The sequence below is a fragment of the Pygocentrus nattereri genome, chromosome 22 (genome assembly GCF_015220715.1).
Source record: "Pygocentrus nattereri isolate fPygNat1 chromosome 22, fPygNat1.pri, whole genome shotgun sequence".
Lineage (NCBI taxonomy): Eukaryota > Metazoa > Chordata > Actinopteri > Characiformes > Serrasalmidae > Pygocentrus > Pygocentrus nattereri.
Window position 1 is genome coordinate 3,795,816 of NC_051232.1, and position 19,949 is coordinate 3,815,764.

At 38.8% G+C, this 19,949-nt stretch overlaps 2 protein-coding genes across 2 annotated transcripts; one reads left to right on the plus strand and one right to left on the minus strand.

The window, feature by feature from the left end:
* Positions 1-1,065: 1,065 nt before the first annotated feature.
* Positions 1,066-5,521, plus strand: LOC108411570. The gene is made up of 5 exons (XM_017683202.2): positions 1,066-1,142; positions 1,589-1,969; positions 3,505-3,663; positions 4,522-4,580; positions 4,988-5,521. Exons 1-5 carry the CDS (start codon positions 1,109-1,111, stop codon positions 5,120-5,122), a joined length of 768 nt encoding a protein of 255 aa, XP_017538691.2. The 5' UTR covers positions 1,066-1,108; the 3' UTR covers positions 5,123-5,521.
* Positions 5,522-10,319: 4,798 nt separating this feature from the next.
* Positions 10,320-15,458, minus strand: LOC108411569. The gene is made up of 5 exons (XM_017683201.1): positions 15,422-15,458; positions 13,065-13,436; positions 12,454-12,603; positions 11,653-11,711; positions 10,320-10,806 (listed from the first exon to the last, which is right to left on the minus strand). Exons 1-5 carry the CDS (start codon positions 15,456-15,458, stop codon positions 10,678-10,680), a joined length of 747 nt encoding a protein of 248 aa, XP_017538690.1. The 3' UTR covers positions 10,320-10,677.
* Positions 15,459-19,949: the final 4,491 nt, after the last annotated feature.

The following is a 19,949-nucleotide window of genomic DNA, read 5'->3' on the forward strand; positions in this document are numbered from 1 at the left end:
TTTTAATAGAGCTTCATCACTTCAACTCTCCCAAAAGAAGAACTTTATCTCTCTAACTCATTCCACAGGTGGCCAATGATTTTGCATACCTTTAATCCCTCAGTGGCGTTCATGGGAGCTTCACCACTCAAGTTCATCCCAATGGCGTTGGGTGAATCAACTCATCATTAAGGCAGTTCAGTGGAGCTTTATTCAAAGTCACTGCAAAGCTGTTCAGTGGAGCTTCATCTACTCTAATTAAAGGTGTTCAATGATGCTTCATCACTCTACCTCACCAAAGAGGTGTTTATGGGAGCTTCATCCGTCCAACTCATCCCAGTTATGTTAAATTGAGCTTCATCACTCCAACGTATTCCGAAATGGATGCAGCTTAATGCCAACATAATTGTCTCCTGTGACTGAGACTAGCAGAGTTCATCTGCACTCCAACATGAAAAAGGAAATTAGCACTGCATATTGACAGCCTTTAATTACTGTCCTCATTTAGACAACATGTATCTAATTTTAGGTCTAGTCAAAACAGGGAATCTGGATTTTTAATCTGATTTTAATTTGAATTGCCTGTGTTTGTTTTTCAGTTTTAAATGATCACATTTCGTTTGTTTTCATCACTCAGATACAACCATTTTTTCTTATCGCTACTATTTACAGTTAAACTGGACAGTGGGTACGTTTTCACACCCCCAGATGTGTTCATGTTATTTGTGTACAATTAAAAACACTATACTGATGGATGGTCAAGTAAATAAGGTCAAATTCCATTTTTTCTGTTTTGTGCTAAATGTCTGCATTTTTATTAAAGACTTAAAATAGCTTACTCCATTTGTTGTCTTCTGGTTTTATTACTTACTACCACCAAGTTCAACAAAAGGAAGGTGAGACAAAAAATGTTCCAGTGACATGAATCAATCAGGTGCAAGTACATGCACATCAAAGACCAAGAAAACGTGACAAATGGTGAACTATCGGCCACTTTGCACGCATCTCATTGGCACGTGAAAACCAGAATTTGGTCTGTTTTCCACTCAGGTGGACCAATCAGATTGTAGAATAGGCGTTAGTGTCAAAGACCTTCACCACAACCTGCAACCTAAAGGCAGTATCTGAGATGGAGAGCTGGGGAGCCGTTCTCATCACTTTATGTAAGTAAACTTTTATAGCCACTCATTGCACAACATTTTACAACCTTCTTACCTTCTTAAAGACTCAACACGCCCCCATTAAAATAGGTGATATGTCATTTGCACAGCTTTCTTAAAGCAGTGTTGTTTGTTGAAATAAGCCTTTATGAATATTTATGTAACTTTCTGTGGTCTTGAAAGGCTTATGTGTGTTTTTGGCCCATGAGTATGTAGAAGTTTTAGTAGTTTTACCATTTGTACTAGGATTTGTATAAGAATTGACCACGACTGTAACATTGAAATTAGTATTATTTTATCGGATTTTATTATACGATGTACATTTTTGTCAATTTTGTGCTGACCTGTCATTAATTGTGCTGACTATGTTTCTTCACTGAACGTCTATTTCTTCTTCTTTTCTAATTTTTTTTATGTTTGCTCATTTTTTATGTTATTTTTTTTCCCAGGCATTTTCTTCTTCAGGCAGAATGCAATATCTGGAGCACACGTGGAGCTGAAGATCAGGCAAGGAGACAACGTCACTGTCTACTGCGATTGTTCATTGCCTATTGGATCATACATTGCCTGGTTTAAGAACTGCTCACATGAGAATCAACCTCCTCTCATTATACACACTATGAAGTTAGTTCAAGGTGAAAATCCTCATTATGATCTCGTATGGGACGCCTCTGCTCAAAGCTTCGGCCTACTGATTAAGAACATCACAGAATCAGACATGGGCCTGTACTACTGTGCTATATATAAGACAACAGTTACAGAAGAATGTGGACTTAATTCAATGAATGTTTACCAGTTTGGGAACAGAACCACTCTAATCTCTCTTGTAGGTAAGATGACTTACACCGTAATTGGATTGTGTAGTTAATGAGGTCAGCTAATGTTTTAGGGAGTATGTTTTAATAGTTACACTGAACTATAGCCTAATTATATGTTGTTAATCTATAGTATATATAAAGTGAGGGATTGAATTTAGGGCCCAAATGCTAAGCCTTATGGCTGTTGTTGGAAGAAAAACCTTGCGTGTCCATTTTTTATTTTTTTCAGTTTTTGACATAATTTGAAAGTTCCTGTTACCCTTTATGGCCCAAAATGACTTGGAACAAAGTTTGGTTCCATTGACTTACATTGGAAGTAAATTGGAGATAAGAGGTTTTCTTTCGACAACAGCCATATGCTGGTTTAGATGTTGATGGTAGACGGACGACAGCGCACCAGATATTCTGATGTATTCAATGGAACCATGAACCACTGTAAATTCCACCACTGCCAATGGCAATGCCCTGCTAACTGCAACGGTAAGCAGAACATTCTCAATCTCGTTCAATTACCAACTCTGGTCATTGACCAAACTGGATGCCAAACATCTCATTGTTGAAGTCTAAGATCCCTCAGCATCCTCCAGTCTTTTAGTTACCCTTAAATGTGGACTCCACATTGCTAAAGCTCTCCTCTTATGATCATCCATTCCAATGGTAACACTGTCACCATGGCCACATATGCTACAAGGCACAGATTGACAGTATTCCAATGCCATCGTGTGAACGCAGCAATATGACTTAAGGAGATAAACGTATTATGAAACTGTAGGAATTCCACTGTGGGAAAATCCACAGATTTTTGGACGTGCATAATTAAATGATAAACATGTAAACAAACTCATTGAGTTGTTTTGATGTTCCATTTTAGAGAACTTACTGAGAATTATTCACAGTGGTGAAACTGGTGGATTCAGATTTTCCCATATTTTTCCATCATTATCATTCCATTGAGACATCCCGGGGACACGTTGGTTAACTGGTGGTTTTGGATAGTAAATAAAAATGCCTACATTTGGTCCTCATCACCACCACTGTAAAGACATTGTACCATTTCACACCTCTTTAAATGGCTGTTCATATCTAATTACAATATTCAGAAATGTAGCTTTCTGACACTTTGGCATGTTTTATTAGTTTATTTGATTCTCTTGCCCACCCTTAATAACTTTCTCACTGACTGCTCTTGCTAAAGTTCTGGGGAAAATATTAATCTGCTTAACCTTATCCCTTTCATAATTTAAAATCTTTAAACAATGTTCAGGTAGAAAACTGCACCATAGTACAGTAACTCATAAGTTCTCAAATATCAGGCTTTAAGCTGGAGATGACATAACGTGAATATTCATGACTGACAACATGCAAACATAACGCTGCAAATCCCGTAGTGGTGCAAGTGGACATTAGCATCAGCCTGTGGGTGAAATCTTCAGAACACTGGTGTAGAGTGCTCTGCCTTGACCCTTTAGTTACTTTGAATTGTCTGTGTCCACTTTTACCAAAGCTCACCTCCGATACTTCATGTGATTTGACTTTCTCTTTTACAGCAGACACAACCGTTCCTTGTGCCAACCTCTCCCAGACCCCCTCCACCCCTCCTGTATCAGACTGTAGCGTCTGCTGGAAGCTGCTGGTCAGTGTGTGTCCTGTGTGTGTTCTCCTGTCCTCCACCTGTGTGTGCTGCATCTACAGACACACAACTACAGGTACTCTCTCAATCTCGTCAGCTGTGACCGAAATCTAGGATAATTTGCATTTTAGGGAATTCCATAGAACATCAGCCATTCTGAGGAACTCCTACCATCTCCTGTATTAAGTCACAAGATATTTCCTTCAATGCATTCGGATGTTTCGCTACTGCGGCTTCACTGATAAGTTTGTTGATGTGTTAAGAGTTCATTAATCAGCTACAAGGACCACACCAAATCACACTGTAGATCACATCAGCTGTAGGTTCAAAGTGCATTGTGAGTCACACAACAGGTACACTGTAATAAATAAATAAATAAATAGGCTAAACCCACTAATTAACAGTACTAGTGTGTTTTCTCAATGATGGCAAACATCTGTTAAATTAGTCATTTACTTTCTTAGAGATGCAGATTTTTACAGCTTGACTCATTTATGTAGTTATTCTGACACATCATAATAGCAGCCACAACCTTTAAATAAACACAAATATCTATGAAATAAACATTTGTTTGGATGAATGGACATTATATTTCTATAAATTAACAGCGGCAATGTCAAAACCCAATATATTTATCGTTAATTTTATACACTGAACCATTAGAAAATAAATGTACAGAACTCAGAGAGTAAAACTACTTTTAAAAAGGTGTAGCAGTGGTTACTGAGCCATTGAAAATGACCATTATTAGCGTCTAACCAAAGATCTGGTTGTTATGCATTGTTTTTTCATTTTTCTGGGCATTGTCCCTGCACTTTACAAAGACATATGGCCATGTCTGCCCATAAGAAGCACTTTAAAGAACTTCAGCTTTCCTCAGGCAACTGCTGTTGGTTCACATGTGACATCATGCTCTGAATTTTTACATTCACAGCCAAATATAAAGCTGGTGAAGAAAAGTGTGAGAAGAAACGGAGTCAGAGACGTGAGAAGGTAATAAAAACATACAAGGAGAAACATGATTTGCCGCAGTGTTTCTTTTATGGGCTTGTGACCATTTCTGGTGTTGGTCTCAATTCAAAATAATGAAAAACACATATACTATCTACATAATCAACACAAACAATGTGAATGTACAATAATGATTGCGTGCAACCATAACATTGCAAATCCTGTAGTGGTGCAAGTGGACATTAGCACCTGACTCTGGGTGAAATAATTCCTTTTTAGGGATCTACGTTGATGAAAATAATGGAAGTATTATTCTGAAATGACTCATTAGTTACATATTAAACAATCTGTTTTATCCATATAATATTCTACCTTCTACTGTAAAACTGTCGAGCAGTACAGCTTCATAAAATCTCGCTGAGAGCTAAATATTTTGAAATCGGCTGCAGGTTGGAGAAGGTGATGTGTGTTATGCTTCGCTGGACATCCAGAGCGGAGGATGGAAGCACATGAGGACAAAGACGAGAGCTGAGAGCTCTGAACTCTGTACATATTCCCATGTTCAGTATGTAGATCAAAACTGAATGGAAAACTGTTGAAGAGGGTTCTGAATTTTTGAGATCTGGGGACGTGATCTTCAGGCACTTTATCCTGACAATGTAGAAAAAATGCTTTGTCTCAATTTATTCAACTTTCACCACAATGTTTTATTTGAACTTCGCTTTATTGGACATACAGTGTGGTACCATTACGGCCCAACACTTATCAGAAACATACACTGTAGGAACATCTTGCCAGTTCAAATTAAAGTTGTAGTAACAAGCAATGCAACTGAAATAAATACTTTGAATGAAACGATGTGATGCAAAATAAAGTTTAGATAACATCAATTCAAACCAATTAACTTTGACCCTGTTCTGCTTTGTATAATGTATGTCAAGTGAATGTGATTGAAAGTGAATAAAGTCTGTTTAAACGATCAATTCTTTACACATATACTTTATAAAAATGACTGAATCTCTGGCTGCAGAAAACCAGTAATTCAGTGTTTACACAGCAAACAGGAGCCTGAAGTGGTTTGGATGTAAGTACTGAATAGATTTACTGGGGCGTTTCCAGTAATTGTGGTAAGTACAGGGGAAATAGTTAGCATGGAATACGCTGGAGAAAAAAGACGCTGGCGCAGAAAATAAAAACCAGAAACATCTAAAAATTAAATAAGAGGAAGGTGGAGAACATGCGACCTAGGAACCTGGAAAAATGAAAGGCTTTATAAAGAATTGTTAAGGGCTCCTCCTTAAAGTACAAGCAAGCAGGGATAACATGAAATCATTCATAATTAGAAGCAAAGAAATCAGACAAACTAGAATAGAATTGTAAAATGCTAGAAACCTGGAAATAAGGAATGGAAGCATATATGGAAACTATGATGAAGGGGAAGAAATGAAGCACAGAAAGAAGGTTCTAGTGGATTTAGGGTGGGATCAGATGGTTGAAGACAAGTGAGATGGAGTCTGAGGGTTGAGTGAGAAAGTGCTAGAAGAGATCCTGTTGAGTCAGAAGGTGCTAGAAAGGTTACATTTGAGTCAGAAGGTGCTAGAAGAGTTTCCCTTGAGTCAGACGGTCTTTGAAGAGTGACCGTTAAGTCAGAAGGCGCGAGAAGAGTTACTGTTGAGTCAGACGGTCTTTGAACAGTTACATTTAAGTCAGAAGGTGTGAGAAGAGTTACTGTTGAGTCAGAAGGTGCGAGAAGAGTTACAAGTGAGTAAGAAGGTGCTAGAAGATGTACTTCTGAGTCAGAAGTTGCAAGAAGAGTATGGTCTTTGAAGTGTAAGCATTGAGTCAGAGCATCCTTGAAGAGTTACCATTAAGTGAGAAGGTCTTGAAGGTGCTAGGAAAGTTAGTGTTGTGTAAGAAAGTTCTAGAAGTATTAGAGCAGTCAGAAGATTCAAAAAGAGTTACAGTGGAATCAGAAGGTTTAAGAACCAGGAGGACCTAGAAAAGTTATGGAATCAAAAGGTTCCATAAGAGTTTTGAGTCAGAAAGTTCAAGAAGAGTAAGGGCAATGTCAGAAGATTTAAAAGACTATGGGTGGAGTAAAAAAGAAGAGTTAATGTTGAGTCAGAAGGTTTTAGGAGAGTTACCATGGAGTTATATGGTGTATCAAAAGTTAAAGTGGAGTCAGAAGATTCTACAAGAGTTAGGGTGGAGTCCAAAGGCTCCAGAAAAGTTGCCATGGAATCAGAAGGTTCTAAAAGAGTTTCCATGGAATTAGAAAGTTCTAGAAGGGTTATGTTGGTGTCAGAAGGTTCTAGATGGGTTAAAGTGAAGAATGAAGGTCCTAGAAGAGTTGGCGTGAAATCAGAAAGCTCTACAATTGTTGTGATGGAGTCATAAGGTTTTAGAAAAGTTAGACTAAAGTCAGAAGGTTATAGAAGAGTTAAGGCCAGAACACCCTGACAAAAGTTTGGTTGGTATATTATGACTGTTTGATTGATAGGAGCATCTAAAATGTTTTTTTCCCTGTTCAGTCTGGATCATAACTCACCACAAATGTTTCTACTCCAAAAACAGTAAGCAAGGTAATGCAAAAGCGCAATCATAATATGTAATTTTTTATTAAAAATGAAAATAAAAGTCAGATCAAAGCCAGAAAGTCATGAGATTCACAGCAAACAGATCAGATGCTCCCATCAGTCATTACAACTCATCAATTCTTTAACTGGAAGGCAAAATTCCTGGACAAGTCCATCCACACCCATACCAGTGCTCTGTGCACCAGGGATTTTTTGCTTCCAGACATCCGCAAGTCACTGAGTATCACTCTTCTGCTTGAAAGTAAATCTTTGTCCATGGTGCTGAAATGACTGCTGTTTGTGATATGAAGTCAACATACTCATACTGTTATGGGACTAAATTGAGGGAGTACCAGGATAAATAGTGGTCTTATAAACCCCTGCTCACTATTTACCTGATTACGGACCACATTTAGCCACAATTTGGGTCACTGTAAATAAAATAAATCCAGCCATATCTTCTAAAATGTCTCAAAGGTATATGTACCCTTCAATCCCAGTGACCCAAGATGTCCTTTCACTTTCAGCAACCACAGCTTGATACATGAATATTAACAGGAATTAGGAATTTGGTCAATGAAAAATTCTTAACCTTATATATTATACACTGTACTGTCAAATGTATTCGCTCGTCTGCCTTCACACGCATATGAACTTGAGTGAGATCCCATTCTTAATCCATAGGGTTTAATATGATGTCGCCCCACCCTCTGCAGCTATAACAGCTTCAACTCGTCCAGGAAGGCTTTGCACAAGGTTTAGGTGTGTTTATAGGAATTTTTGATGATTCTTCCAGCACTGCATTTGTGAGGTCAGATGAGAAGGCCTGGCTTGCTGTCCCTGCTCTGATTCATCCCAAAGGTGTTCTATCGGGTTGAGGTCAGGACTCTGTGCAGGCCAGCCAAGCTCATCCATGTCTTTATGGACCTGCTTTGTGCACTGGTGTGCAGTCATGTTGGAACAGGAAGGGGACGTCCCCAAACTGTTCCCACAAAGTTTGGAGCATGAAATTGTCCAAAATCCCTTGGCATTGAAGCATTAAGAGTTCCTTTCACTGGAACTAAGGGGCCGAGCCCAACTCCTGAAAAACCAACACCATGATCCCCCCTCCACCAAACTTTACACTTAGCATAATGCAGTCAGACAAATACTGTTCTCCTGCCAACCGCTCCACTCCGCATCGCATCGTCCAGTGGCGGCACTTAACTCATTCCATGAAGCTCTCTATGCTGTTCTTGAGCTGATCTGAAGTCCACATGAAATTGGAAGGTCTTTAGTGATTGACTCTGCAGAAAGTTTGTGACCTCTGTGCTTTATGCCCTTCAGCATCCGCTGACCCCGCTCTGTCATTTTACGTGGCCTACCACTTCATGGCTGAACTGTGGTCATTCCCAATCGCTTGCACATGTAGCCATGGAAGTGATTAGAACACCTCAATTCAATGATTTGGATAGGTGAGTGAATACTTTTGGAAACATAGTGTATATTATATAGGCTTCATGCATTATCTTGGCATTGTTGGCTTACTCAAGAAAAAAGTTCAGAGGCATGTGGGAGTCTTGAATTGTCAATTGACTGACACAAGCAGCTGTGCCTGTCTCCACATCACACAGGACATCACTGACTGACAAATAAACCACCCAAACAAGCTACTCATTACAAGAGGCGTGGCTGAGAGATACAAGATATCAGCAGTACCTGATACGTGAGACGTACTTCTGAATGACTATGAAATATAATGACTACATTTCCTACGTTTACTTCATTTAGACTCTTATTGTATACACTCTTAAAAATGATGGTTCTCCGAGGGTTCTTTAGTAAAGAAAATGGTTTTATAGAACCATAAATACTCAAAGTTTAAAGGTTTTTGCATCATTAAATCAGACTGATGGAGAATGGGTCGCATATGGTTCTAACCGTTTATAAAAGTGTTCCATATAGCACCACAAAGGGTTCTTCTATTGTTATGATGTTAAGCTTGTAATAATAGAAGAACCCTTTCTGGTGCTATATAGAACCCTATTCAAAATAGTTCTACATATAAGCATATGCAACAGATTCTCTATCAATCTGAAGAACGCTTTCACAACGCAAAGGGTTCTTTGAGTGTTCATGGTTCTATATAGAACCATTTTCTTTACTGAATAATCCTTTGACGGAGCATTTTAAGTGTGTGGCACTGATGGAATGTTTGCTCTTTGTAATTTCTCCATGTTTCATTGTAAAAGCAAAATAATTTGTTTTTTCATAACACACATCATCATCATCATCATCATCACCTAAACCGCTTATCCTTCTGAGTTGTGGTAGGGTGCTGGAGCCGGAAGGCAGGATTTACCCTGGACAGGTTGCCAGGCCATTCCAGGGCAGACAGACAGACAGACAAACACATTCACACCTAGGAGCAATTTACCATGTCGAACTGGCCTGACTGTCTGTGTTTGGACTGTGGGGGGAAACCGGAGTAGGAGCTGAATAATAATTAAAATATTAGAATAAAATGTTTGTAGGCTTTGGCTACTATACTAATTCCTGGGTCAATCAAATTACTGGCAAATAAAATAAATCAATAAATTAAAAAATCTTAAACTAAAGATGCGTTATTAATTAATTTATTCCTGTTCAACTGCTGCTTCCGAAATTGAAGGAAATCACAAACATAAATGCAAAAAAGAAAACCTACAGAAGCCGTCGCTGTAATGAGGGTTATTGGTTTGATCATCTCTTGAAGCCCACATAACAAGCCCCCCACACACACACACATAATATACCTCAATCTCACACTTTCTGTGTAAGCTCAAGCTGTTTTCTCAAAACCCTGTTTTGCTTATGAGCAAGAACACACCGGCTCAGAATTCACACATATACATACACAAAGGGGTGGCACGGTGGCGTGGTGGGTAGCGCTGTCGCCTCACAGCAAGGAGGGCCAGGGTTCGGTTCCCCTGCTGGGTGACCAGGGTCCTCTCTGTGTGGAGTTTGCATGTTCTCCCCGTGTCTGTGTGGGTTTCCTCCCACAGTCCAAAGACATGCAGTCAGTCCAATTGGACATGCTAAATTGCCCCTGGGTGTGAGTGACTGTCTGTGTCTGTCTGTCTGCCCTGCGATGGACTGGCCACCTGTCCAGGGTGTATCCTGCCTTCCGCCCGAAGACTGCTGGGATAGTCTCCAGCACCCCCCCCCCCCCCCCCCCCGGCTTAGAAAATGGATGGATGGATGGATGGATGGATGGACATACACAGTTACTGCGAGCTCAAAGAAACGAACCAAAATTGCTGAAAACTGAAAAGTGTACTTTAAGTGAAATGTGCATTCTTGTCCTCTTTGCATAAATAAAGGCACATTCCAATAAATACCGTATTCATTTTGATACAAGGAAATTTGTTCTTCAAGTTTTTTCACATGTGAACCAAATCAGTCACACGAAAGTGTTCCGGTTTTCCTCAATTAACAGACAACCGTCTCTTGGAATGGCAATAATTATAGCACTGTAGAACAACAGTGCCCTGATATAAACCCATTCAACTTCATTTGCCTTCTGAATCTGATTCTATTTTCTTTTACATTTTCTCAGTTTTAACCTCAGAATATGTACTGAAATCTGAGCTCTCCACTCTCTTCTTCATCAGGCGCTTCTGTCCTCTGCTCAGGATGTCCAATGAGGCATAGCAGACCTCATCTGCTTCAACCTACAATGAAGAAAACATACCATGTTAATACTTTTACAGGATGTTAAGAACTTCACAGCATGTGAAAAATTCAACACAAACTCTACAGGATGTGACACTACAGGACTTTAATAAAGCTACAGGACTTCAGTAACTCTAGTATATGCGTGTATTTATATGGGGCATGAGGAACTCTACAGTAGAGAACACACAGGATGCAATACTTCTTTATCATGTGAGAACCCCTACAGGACACGGGTGACTACAGGACAAGCAGCTCTACAGGGATATGAGTCACTCTGTGTTATAAGTAACTTTACAGGACACAACTAGAATATGACTTCTTCTAAGATATGAGTAATTACCATAGAACGCAACTATTCCTGCAGAACATCAGTGAGTCTTTATCCTGTAAGTAAGTCTATAGGATGTGAGAAATTGAACGGGACACAAGTGACTACAAGATATGAACAATTCTATAGGATATAAGTTACTCCATGGGTACTTGGACACATATATAGACACACATGTATTTTTCAACGCACTCACAACTTTTTACAACAGGCATTGCCAGGAAGAAACTTTAACAAAGTCCAGGGTTCCTGAGATCACAGGAAGAATCACTGAGGAGTATCAACACTCAAACATGAAACCACCAAAGAACATGAGAAAGAGCCTCAGGGAGGAACCAAGACTCAAAAGGAGATACTCCCTAAGATCACAAGGAAGAACCACTGAGAGGAACCAACACTCAAAAAGAGAAACTGCTGAAGAGCAGTGAAAGTGGGCACCTACAATGTGTCCCTATGAGTTCAGAATTCTTCATATATGAGTGACAATATTCATGTTTTATGCATTTTCCAGTACCTCTTCAGTTTTTCTGCTCTTCCGACTCGGCGTTTTGTTCCTCCGTTCCTGACCAGCTGCTGCTTGTGATATTACAAAAACAATGCATATTAATATAAAGTTATTATAACAAGGTTAGATAACTAGGTTATTTCCTCAAATTGAAACCCATGCACATACATATATACACACAGATATACATTTTTTCTTTTATGGCCTCTGCGCACCACAAACATTGCAAGACAAAAAGTTTGAGCACTCCTGGCTTTTTAAAAGTGACAGCGCTGGGTAAGAAAAGCTCACTATAGCAGTGATTCTAGGCTGGATGGCCTGTTTGGAGCATCTCAATATTCAGGACTGAAGCCCTGAAGATGCAGCTCTAACAGCACCACTGCTGAGAAATAAATACTGGAAATCTCAGGATGTAAATAAACCCTGTATTTGTCTTTACGCTCTCCAAGCTGGGACGTCTTTGGCACTGACAGTATAACATGTTATTAACACTACTTATAATGCATTATGTTAATAATTCATAATGTATTATAAACATGGCTATAAAGTGTAACTCAGTGTAATTCAATTTTATATTTATAATCATATTTATAATGCCTCATGAATGCATTATAACATTCTGTCGACAGTTCTGTGCTGTTTTAGACATAAACATATAACATTTGTCAGTGTTAAACACATACAGTACTGGTCCAGTCAGCGGCTGACCATGAGAGAGGCCAAAGGTATAACATTACAGAGTACCATGAATTTAGAAAGGGTCAAACAACATTGGTCGAGATATTTAAGTAGGAATTAAGTAAAAACTACCTTTGAATCTGTTTCTGCAGATGCAGCACACACAGGTGGAGGAGAGGAGAACAAACACAGGACACATGCTGACCAGCAGCTTCCAGCAGACGCTACAGTCTGATGAAGGAGGGGTGGAGGTGGTCTGAGGAATGTCGGCGGTACAAGGGACTGAAATAAACATGAAAGTGGAAATTACTGAAAGCGGAAGAACATTTAACTCATAAACCAATCTGCACTCATAGTTAACTCACAGCATGTAAGAGCCTGAGGAAACCCTGGGCCTCATTCACCAAACGTTCTGAAGAAGACGTTTCTTAAAGCCTCGTAAGCAGTTTTCAGGAAGATTCTGATTTTTTCACCAGTGTTTCCTTATTTGGGGTTTGTTTTTAGGTAAGAACAGAATCTACTCACACTCTCAAAAGGTGTGGACAGTCCTGTGGTTTAAGAACACGTCATGAATCTGATGTAGACGTTTTCTAAAGATCTTCCTCAGGAACACATTTAAGAAAATGTTGGGAAGATACTGGTGAATGACGCCCAGTATTCCTACGGTTTGTGGCTTTATTCTTAAAATAACAGAGGAAATCCTCAGATGATGAGAATCATTAGATCAGAAAGTATAATCTTACCAAGGAGGGAGAGGCGAGTGGTTCTGTTTCCATAATGATAAACATCCTGTTCGCGTATAACTCCAGCTTCATCTTTGGTGACCTTCTTCTCCTGTACAGCGCAGTAGTACAGACCCAGATCTGACTCAGAGACGTTCTTCACCAGCAGATCATGAGTTTGTTCGGAGGGATTCCACACAAATGTGTAATGTTGAGGATCACCATGCGTGAGAAAAGATATCACGAGAGGAGCTTCATGCTGACATGAGGAGTTTCTAAACCAAACTGGATTAAATCCTAACTTCCAAACACAGTCGCAGTAGAGAGTGACATTGTCTCCTGGCCTGACCCTCATCTCCACTTCTGCTCCAGAGACCCTGGAGAACAAAACACCTACAAAACACCAGAAAAGAGGAATTTCACGTAACTTTACACAAACTGTCTTACAAAGCCATATCAGTATAACTTATAACTGTCTTATAAAGCCATATCAGTATAACTTATAACTGTCTTATGAAGCCATATCAGTATAACTTATAACTGTCTTATAAATCCATATCAGTATAACTTATAAATCTCTTATAAAGCCATATCCGTATACCTTATAACTCTCTTATAAAGCCTTATCAGTATAACTTATAACTGTCTTATAAAGCCATATCAGTATAACTTATAACTGTCTTATAAAGCCATATCAGTACAACTTATAACTGTCTTATAAAGCCATATCAGTATAACTTATAACTCTCTTATAAAGCCATATCAGTATAACTTATGAATGTCTTATAAAGCCTTATCAGTATAGCTTATAACTGTCTTATAAAGCCATATCAGTATATCTTATAACTCTCTTATGAAGTCATATCAGTATAACTTATAAATGTCTTATAAAGCCTTATCAGTATAGCTTATAACCGTCTTATAAAGCCATATCAGTATAACTTCTAACTCTCTTATAAAGCCATATCAGTATAACTTCTAACTCTCTTATAAAGCCATATCACTATAACTAATAACTGTCTTATGAAGCCATATCAGTATAACTTATAACTGTCTTATAAAACCTTATCAGTATAACTTATAACTCTCTTATAAAGCCTTATCAGTATAACTTATAACTGTCTTATAAAGCCATATCAATATAACTTATAACTGTCTTATGAAGCCTTATCAGTATAGCTTATAACTGTCTTATAAAGCCATATCAGTATAACTCATAACTGTCTTATAAAGCCATATCAGTATATCTTATAACTCTCTTATAAAGCCATATCAGTATAACGTATGAATGTCTTATAAAGCCTTATCAGTATAGCTTATAACTGTCTTATAAAGCCATATCAGTATATCTTATAACTCTCTTATGAAGTCATATCAGTATAACTTATAAATGTCTTATAAAGCCTTATCAGTATAGCTTATAACTGTCTTATAAAGCCATATCAGTATAACTTCTAACTCTCTTATAAAGCCATATCAGTATAACTTCTAACTCTCTTATGAAGCCATATCACTATAACTAATAACTGTCTTATAAAGCCATATCAGTATAACTTATAACTGTCTTATAAAGCCATATCAGTATATCTTATAACTCTCTTATGAAGTCATATCAGTATAACTTATAAATGTCTTATAAAGCCTTATCAGTATAGCTTATAACCGTCTTATAAAGCCATATCAGTATAACTTCTAACTCTCTTATAAAGCCATATCACTATAACTAATAACTATCTTATAAAGCCATATCAGTATAACTTATAACTGTCTTATAAAGCCATATCAATATAACGTATAACTGTCTTATAAAGCCATATCAGTATAACTTATAACTCTCTTAAAAAGCCATATCAGTATAACTTATAACTGACTTATAAAGCCATATCAGTATAACTTATAACTCTCTTATAAAGCCTTATCAGTATAGCTTATAACTGTCTTATAAAGCCATATCAGTATATCTTATAACTCTCTTATGAAGTCATATCAGTATAACTTATAAATGTCTTATAAAGCCTTATCAGTATAGCTTATAATCGTCTTATAAACCATATCAGTATAACTTCTAACTCTCTTATAAAGCCATATCACTATAACTAATAACTGTCTTATAAAGCCATATCAGTATAAATTATAACTGTCTTATGAAGCCATATCAATATAACTTATAACTGTCTTATAAAGCCATATCAGTATAACTTATAACTCTCTTAAAAAGCTATATCAGTATAACTTATAACTGACTTATAAAGCCATATCAGTATAACTTATAACTCTCTTATAAAGCCTTATCAGTATACCTTATAACTCTTTTATAAAGCCATATTAGTTACTGCCAAAGTTCTACAATAAAATGAAGAGATGTAAAAGCTACTTACAGACGAGAGCGATGAGAACAGCTCTTGATCTCTCCATCTCAGAGACTGGCGCTGGGGGTCTGATGATGGTGAGGGCCTTCGAAGCGGATATCTGTGCTGAGATCTGATTGGTCCACGTCAGTGGAACATTTCTATCTACATTATCAACGTAACCACATGCAAAAACAAGTCCAGCCAATCACAGGCCTCGCATTGGTCACTCTTCTTAGAAGAGCCTTCAGAGTATTTCTCTCTGATGTCTGATTGATCCACGTGAATGCAATACGTCTCTTGTCTGTCTGTGCTATGAGTGGTGTGGTGTGAGGTTAAAAGTACTGCAGGGACTTCCTGTTTCCATTCAAAGTGACAAGCAATGGTTAATTCAGCCTTTCTGTACTTCATAAACAATTAACCTTGTTATGCTCTTCTATAAGGACCGAAGTGACACTAGAAAGGGATGAAAAGTGTGTCTAACAAACAAAAGCGCAACAAAAGTGGAAGTTTTAAGACCAGAAACAATTTTATATATAATTTTATGTTTATTACATTTACCAAATAACAGGTCACTTCAAACTTTACAGAGTTTTAATCCAGTGAAATCCAGCAGCACTGATAAAAAGAGCTAGAACATGTGTAGAGTGCAGAGAACTGGGTGGCTCTAACTGGTGAAAAGCTTCGTTCTTCCAGGTTCCAGGTCATTTATGACACTGAGAGGGCCCGAAAGCTGGGCCTAACTGATCAGTTATTAAAGGCAGTCAGCGGCCAGGACCTCATTGTGGGTTTCCTGGTGTATCGGGGCTGCAGGGTGTTGATTGCAGAGTATCTAGTGGGGATGTGAAGAGGATAGTTGGTTATTTTATTCTGACCCACTTCTTTTTTTCACTTTCATTGACGTTTCAGAGTTTTTTTACACATGAGAGTGATGAGAGTGACTATTGACCACTGTTAGTACTCTTATCCAAATCCAGCTGCACTGAAACAGGACCCCTATGAAGAGTTCATCAGCCGAGAACAATGCGTGGATTACATAGATGTGACTGGTGGGCAGCGTGTCATACACAGGTCAAAGGTCAATCTGATACTTTACCCAGGCCTGGAAGTGAAGCCTAACCTAGTAGATCTGCTCTCAGTCAGTAAAGGCAGTCAGAGTGCAGGGCCTCTTTGTGGGTTTCCTGTTGGAGTGTGACTGAAGAGTGTCTAGTGAGGAGGGGAGGAGGAGAGTTATACAGCTTAGATTATCTGATATCCTAACTAAACACATTTTCTGTCTATTGTCATGGATGTTAGGATGGAAAGTTAGGATGGTGCTAGAAGAGCTACCATGGACTCAGAATGTCATAAAAGAGCTGGAAAAGGCTGGAAAAGTAATGAAAAAACAGCCGAAGGAGTAATTTACGACTAACTCACATGACTGTGTATAAAAAGAGCATTTTAGAGAGTCTCTCAGAAGGACAGATGGGCAGAGGGTCACCAACCTGTGAAAACCTGTGTCTACAAATTATGGAACAATGTCATCATAATGTTATGAAATTCACAAGCGCCAAAGCCGACGGTCCATACTGGATGCTCATCATTGTCAGGCCCTCTAATGGCACTGCAGTAAAAACAGCATGATTCTGTACTGGAAATCATTGCATGGGCTCAGGAGCACTTCCAGAAATCAGTATCTGTGAACACAGTTCACTGTGCAATTCACAAACGTGAAGGTGAAAGAAGACATCATGTATAAACAGTATCCAGAAACACTGCCAACTTCTCTGGGCCCAAGCTTATTTAAGATGGACCAAGGAAGTGTTCTGTGGTCCAATGAACCAAAATTTGAAATTCCTTTTGGAAATAATGGACACTGTATCCTCCAGACTAGAGAGCTTGCAGCTTGTTATTAGCACACAGTTCAAACGCCAGCATCCATGATGGTGTGGGGGACATAACTTGCACATCTGTGAAGGGATCATTAAGGCTGAACAAAGTATACAGGTTTCGGCAACATACGCTGCCATCTAGATGACGTCTTTTTCAAAGTAGGCCTTGCATATTTCAGCAAGACAATGCAGACCTGCCTGCTGTCCAGACCTTTCACCAACCGAAAACATTTGGCACATCATGAAACAGAAAATCTGGCAAAGTACATCCAGGACTGTTGAGCAGACAAGAATGAGACAACATTCCTCTCCCAAAACTCCAGGAATTGGTCTCCTCACTTCCCAGACATTCATAGACTGCTGGTAAAAGAACAGTGGATGCTGTGCAATGGTGGCCACGGTCCTGTCCCAACTTTTTTTGACATGCATTGCTGCCATCAAGTTAATGATAAGTTAATGTTTTAGATCAAATGGTAAAATGTTTCAGTTTCAACATCGGATAGGTGTTCTGTGTTCTATTGTAAATAAAATATGTCTCTATGAGGTTTGCAAATCATCACATTCTGTTTTGTTTACATTTATTCACATTTTACACAGCATCCCAACTTTCTTGGTACTGGGGTTGTACATTAAAAACATTGCTCTGAGTTGTGTGTATGTTCAACCGGATTTTAGACAGGATCTCAATGAACTCATGTCTTTAACTGGAAGGCTATTCATATCCACATCAGTGCACTGTGCACCAGGGATTTCTGCTCGTAGACAACCACAAGTTGGGGTTGGCTACTAGCATTGGCCATTTAAAGTATCCCAAACAGTATTAAAACTCAGTGGAGCCGTGCGGGCAGTCATTTACAGAAGGTTAAGCAACCAGCCGTGGTTCAATCCCCTGAGCCGACAGTACATGACTGAAGTGCCCTTGAGCAAGTCACCTCACCCCCAGCTGCTCCCTGGGCACTGTGGATAGGGCTGCCCACCACTCTGGCCGAGTGTACTTACTGTTCACTAGTGTGTGTGTGTGTGTGTGTGTGTGTGTGTGTGGTGGGTTAAATGTGGAGATGAAATTCCCCCGTTGTGGGACTAATAAGGGTCACATCATCTTAATCTTAAAGTCACTGAGGTGAGACTCTGCATTTGGAGTAAATCCTTGTCCATGGTGCTGAAATGCCTGCTGCTTGTGATATGAAGTCGCACTGGCGTTATGGGATATAAGTGAGGGGAGTACCAGCACAAATGGTGGTCTTCAAACCCCCTGCTCACGATGTACCTAGTTATTGACAATCTGCTATGAAGGTGATTTAGCTATTCAGTGATCTGTGTAGATGTCTCCAACATGAACCAACTATGTATTGGTAATTGATCTCACTGAAAAGCTGATAGTTTCTAGGTGAGATCAATCTGGTAGAAGTGAAGATAAACCAAATACGATAAAACTTGTTTTCTTAAAATCCGGTTTTAATCATCAGCAATAAGGTTAAACACACCGGCTTAGCCTTCACACCTCTCGGTCAAAGGGCTGCACTCTGCACTCAAAGAAATGAAGTACAAATAAGTATATATTGAAGATATAGGAAAAATATCAATATGAAAAAAGTGGTGTTGTCTTTAATGAATGATGCTTTATTTACACAAACGAAAAAACTTTTCAATTAATAAAATGTTTTATTTTTGATACAGAAAAGTTTCTCATTTAAATCAAACAAACGGCCCTGAAAACTTTCAGTGTCCGAGTTTTATGTTGAGGTAAGAAAGTCTGTATACGCTGACTCATCTGTCTTTGACTGAATGGACGGTCAACTACAGAGCTGTAGTAAAATACTGTGCAGATATGATGTCACACAAGTTCAGTTACTTCCGATATTCCACTTTAGGAATCTGATTCTTTCTTGCTTTTTTATTCATTTATTTTTTCATTTTACATTTAATCAGTTTTAGCTTCAGAATATGTGCTGAAGTCAGAGCTCTCGATTTTCTTCTTCTTCGTCCGCTCCTGTCCTCTGCTCGGGACGTCCAGAGAAGCATGAAACAATCTCATCTCCATCTACCTGCAATACGAAATAAATAAATAAATAAATAAATAAATATCAATCCAACTAGCAAAGGGTGACGGGGCAAGGCAAGAGAATGCACTGCCCTCCATCCTCCATCAGTGTGTCTTAAATGATGAAGGTAGTGCTTTGTTGTTCACATGTGTAGAAGAACGGAAATCAAAACGATGTGTTGAGACGTTTGGTTGTTTTTACCGCTTCCCAAAGGTGCAGTGAGGTAATGTTACCTCGTTATGTAGTTAACGTTCACCAGTTGCGTGGCTAAGAATAGTAAGATGAGCAGGTCGGCGCTGTCACAGCCCCATTTCCTCCGTTATGAATAAATCAACAGGTTTGTCTTCACAGCACAACAGACGTACGGTTATGTGAAAGGGGTTTTTTTTCCGGTACCTCGTCAGTTTTCCTGTTTTTCTGACCAGCTTCTGTTTCTGCTAGCAATGAAAACGTTACAGAATCACAAAATTAGAAAAAAGTAGATTTTGGCCCAATAACATTTATTCTTTTTACCCCACCCCTTGGTTCTGAGTGTCACCCTAACCCGTTGGAACTCAGTTAGAAGGGGTAGTGGTTGAAATCTTCCCTACAATATGGACAGTCCTCAAATGAATACCTCATTAACAGCTACTAGCGTGGCGACCC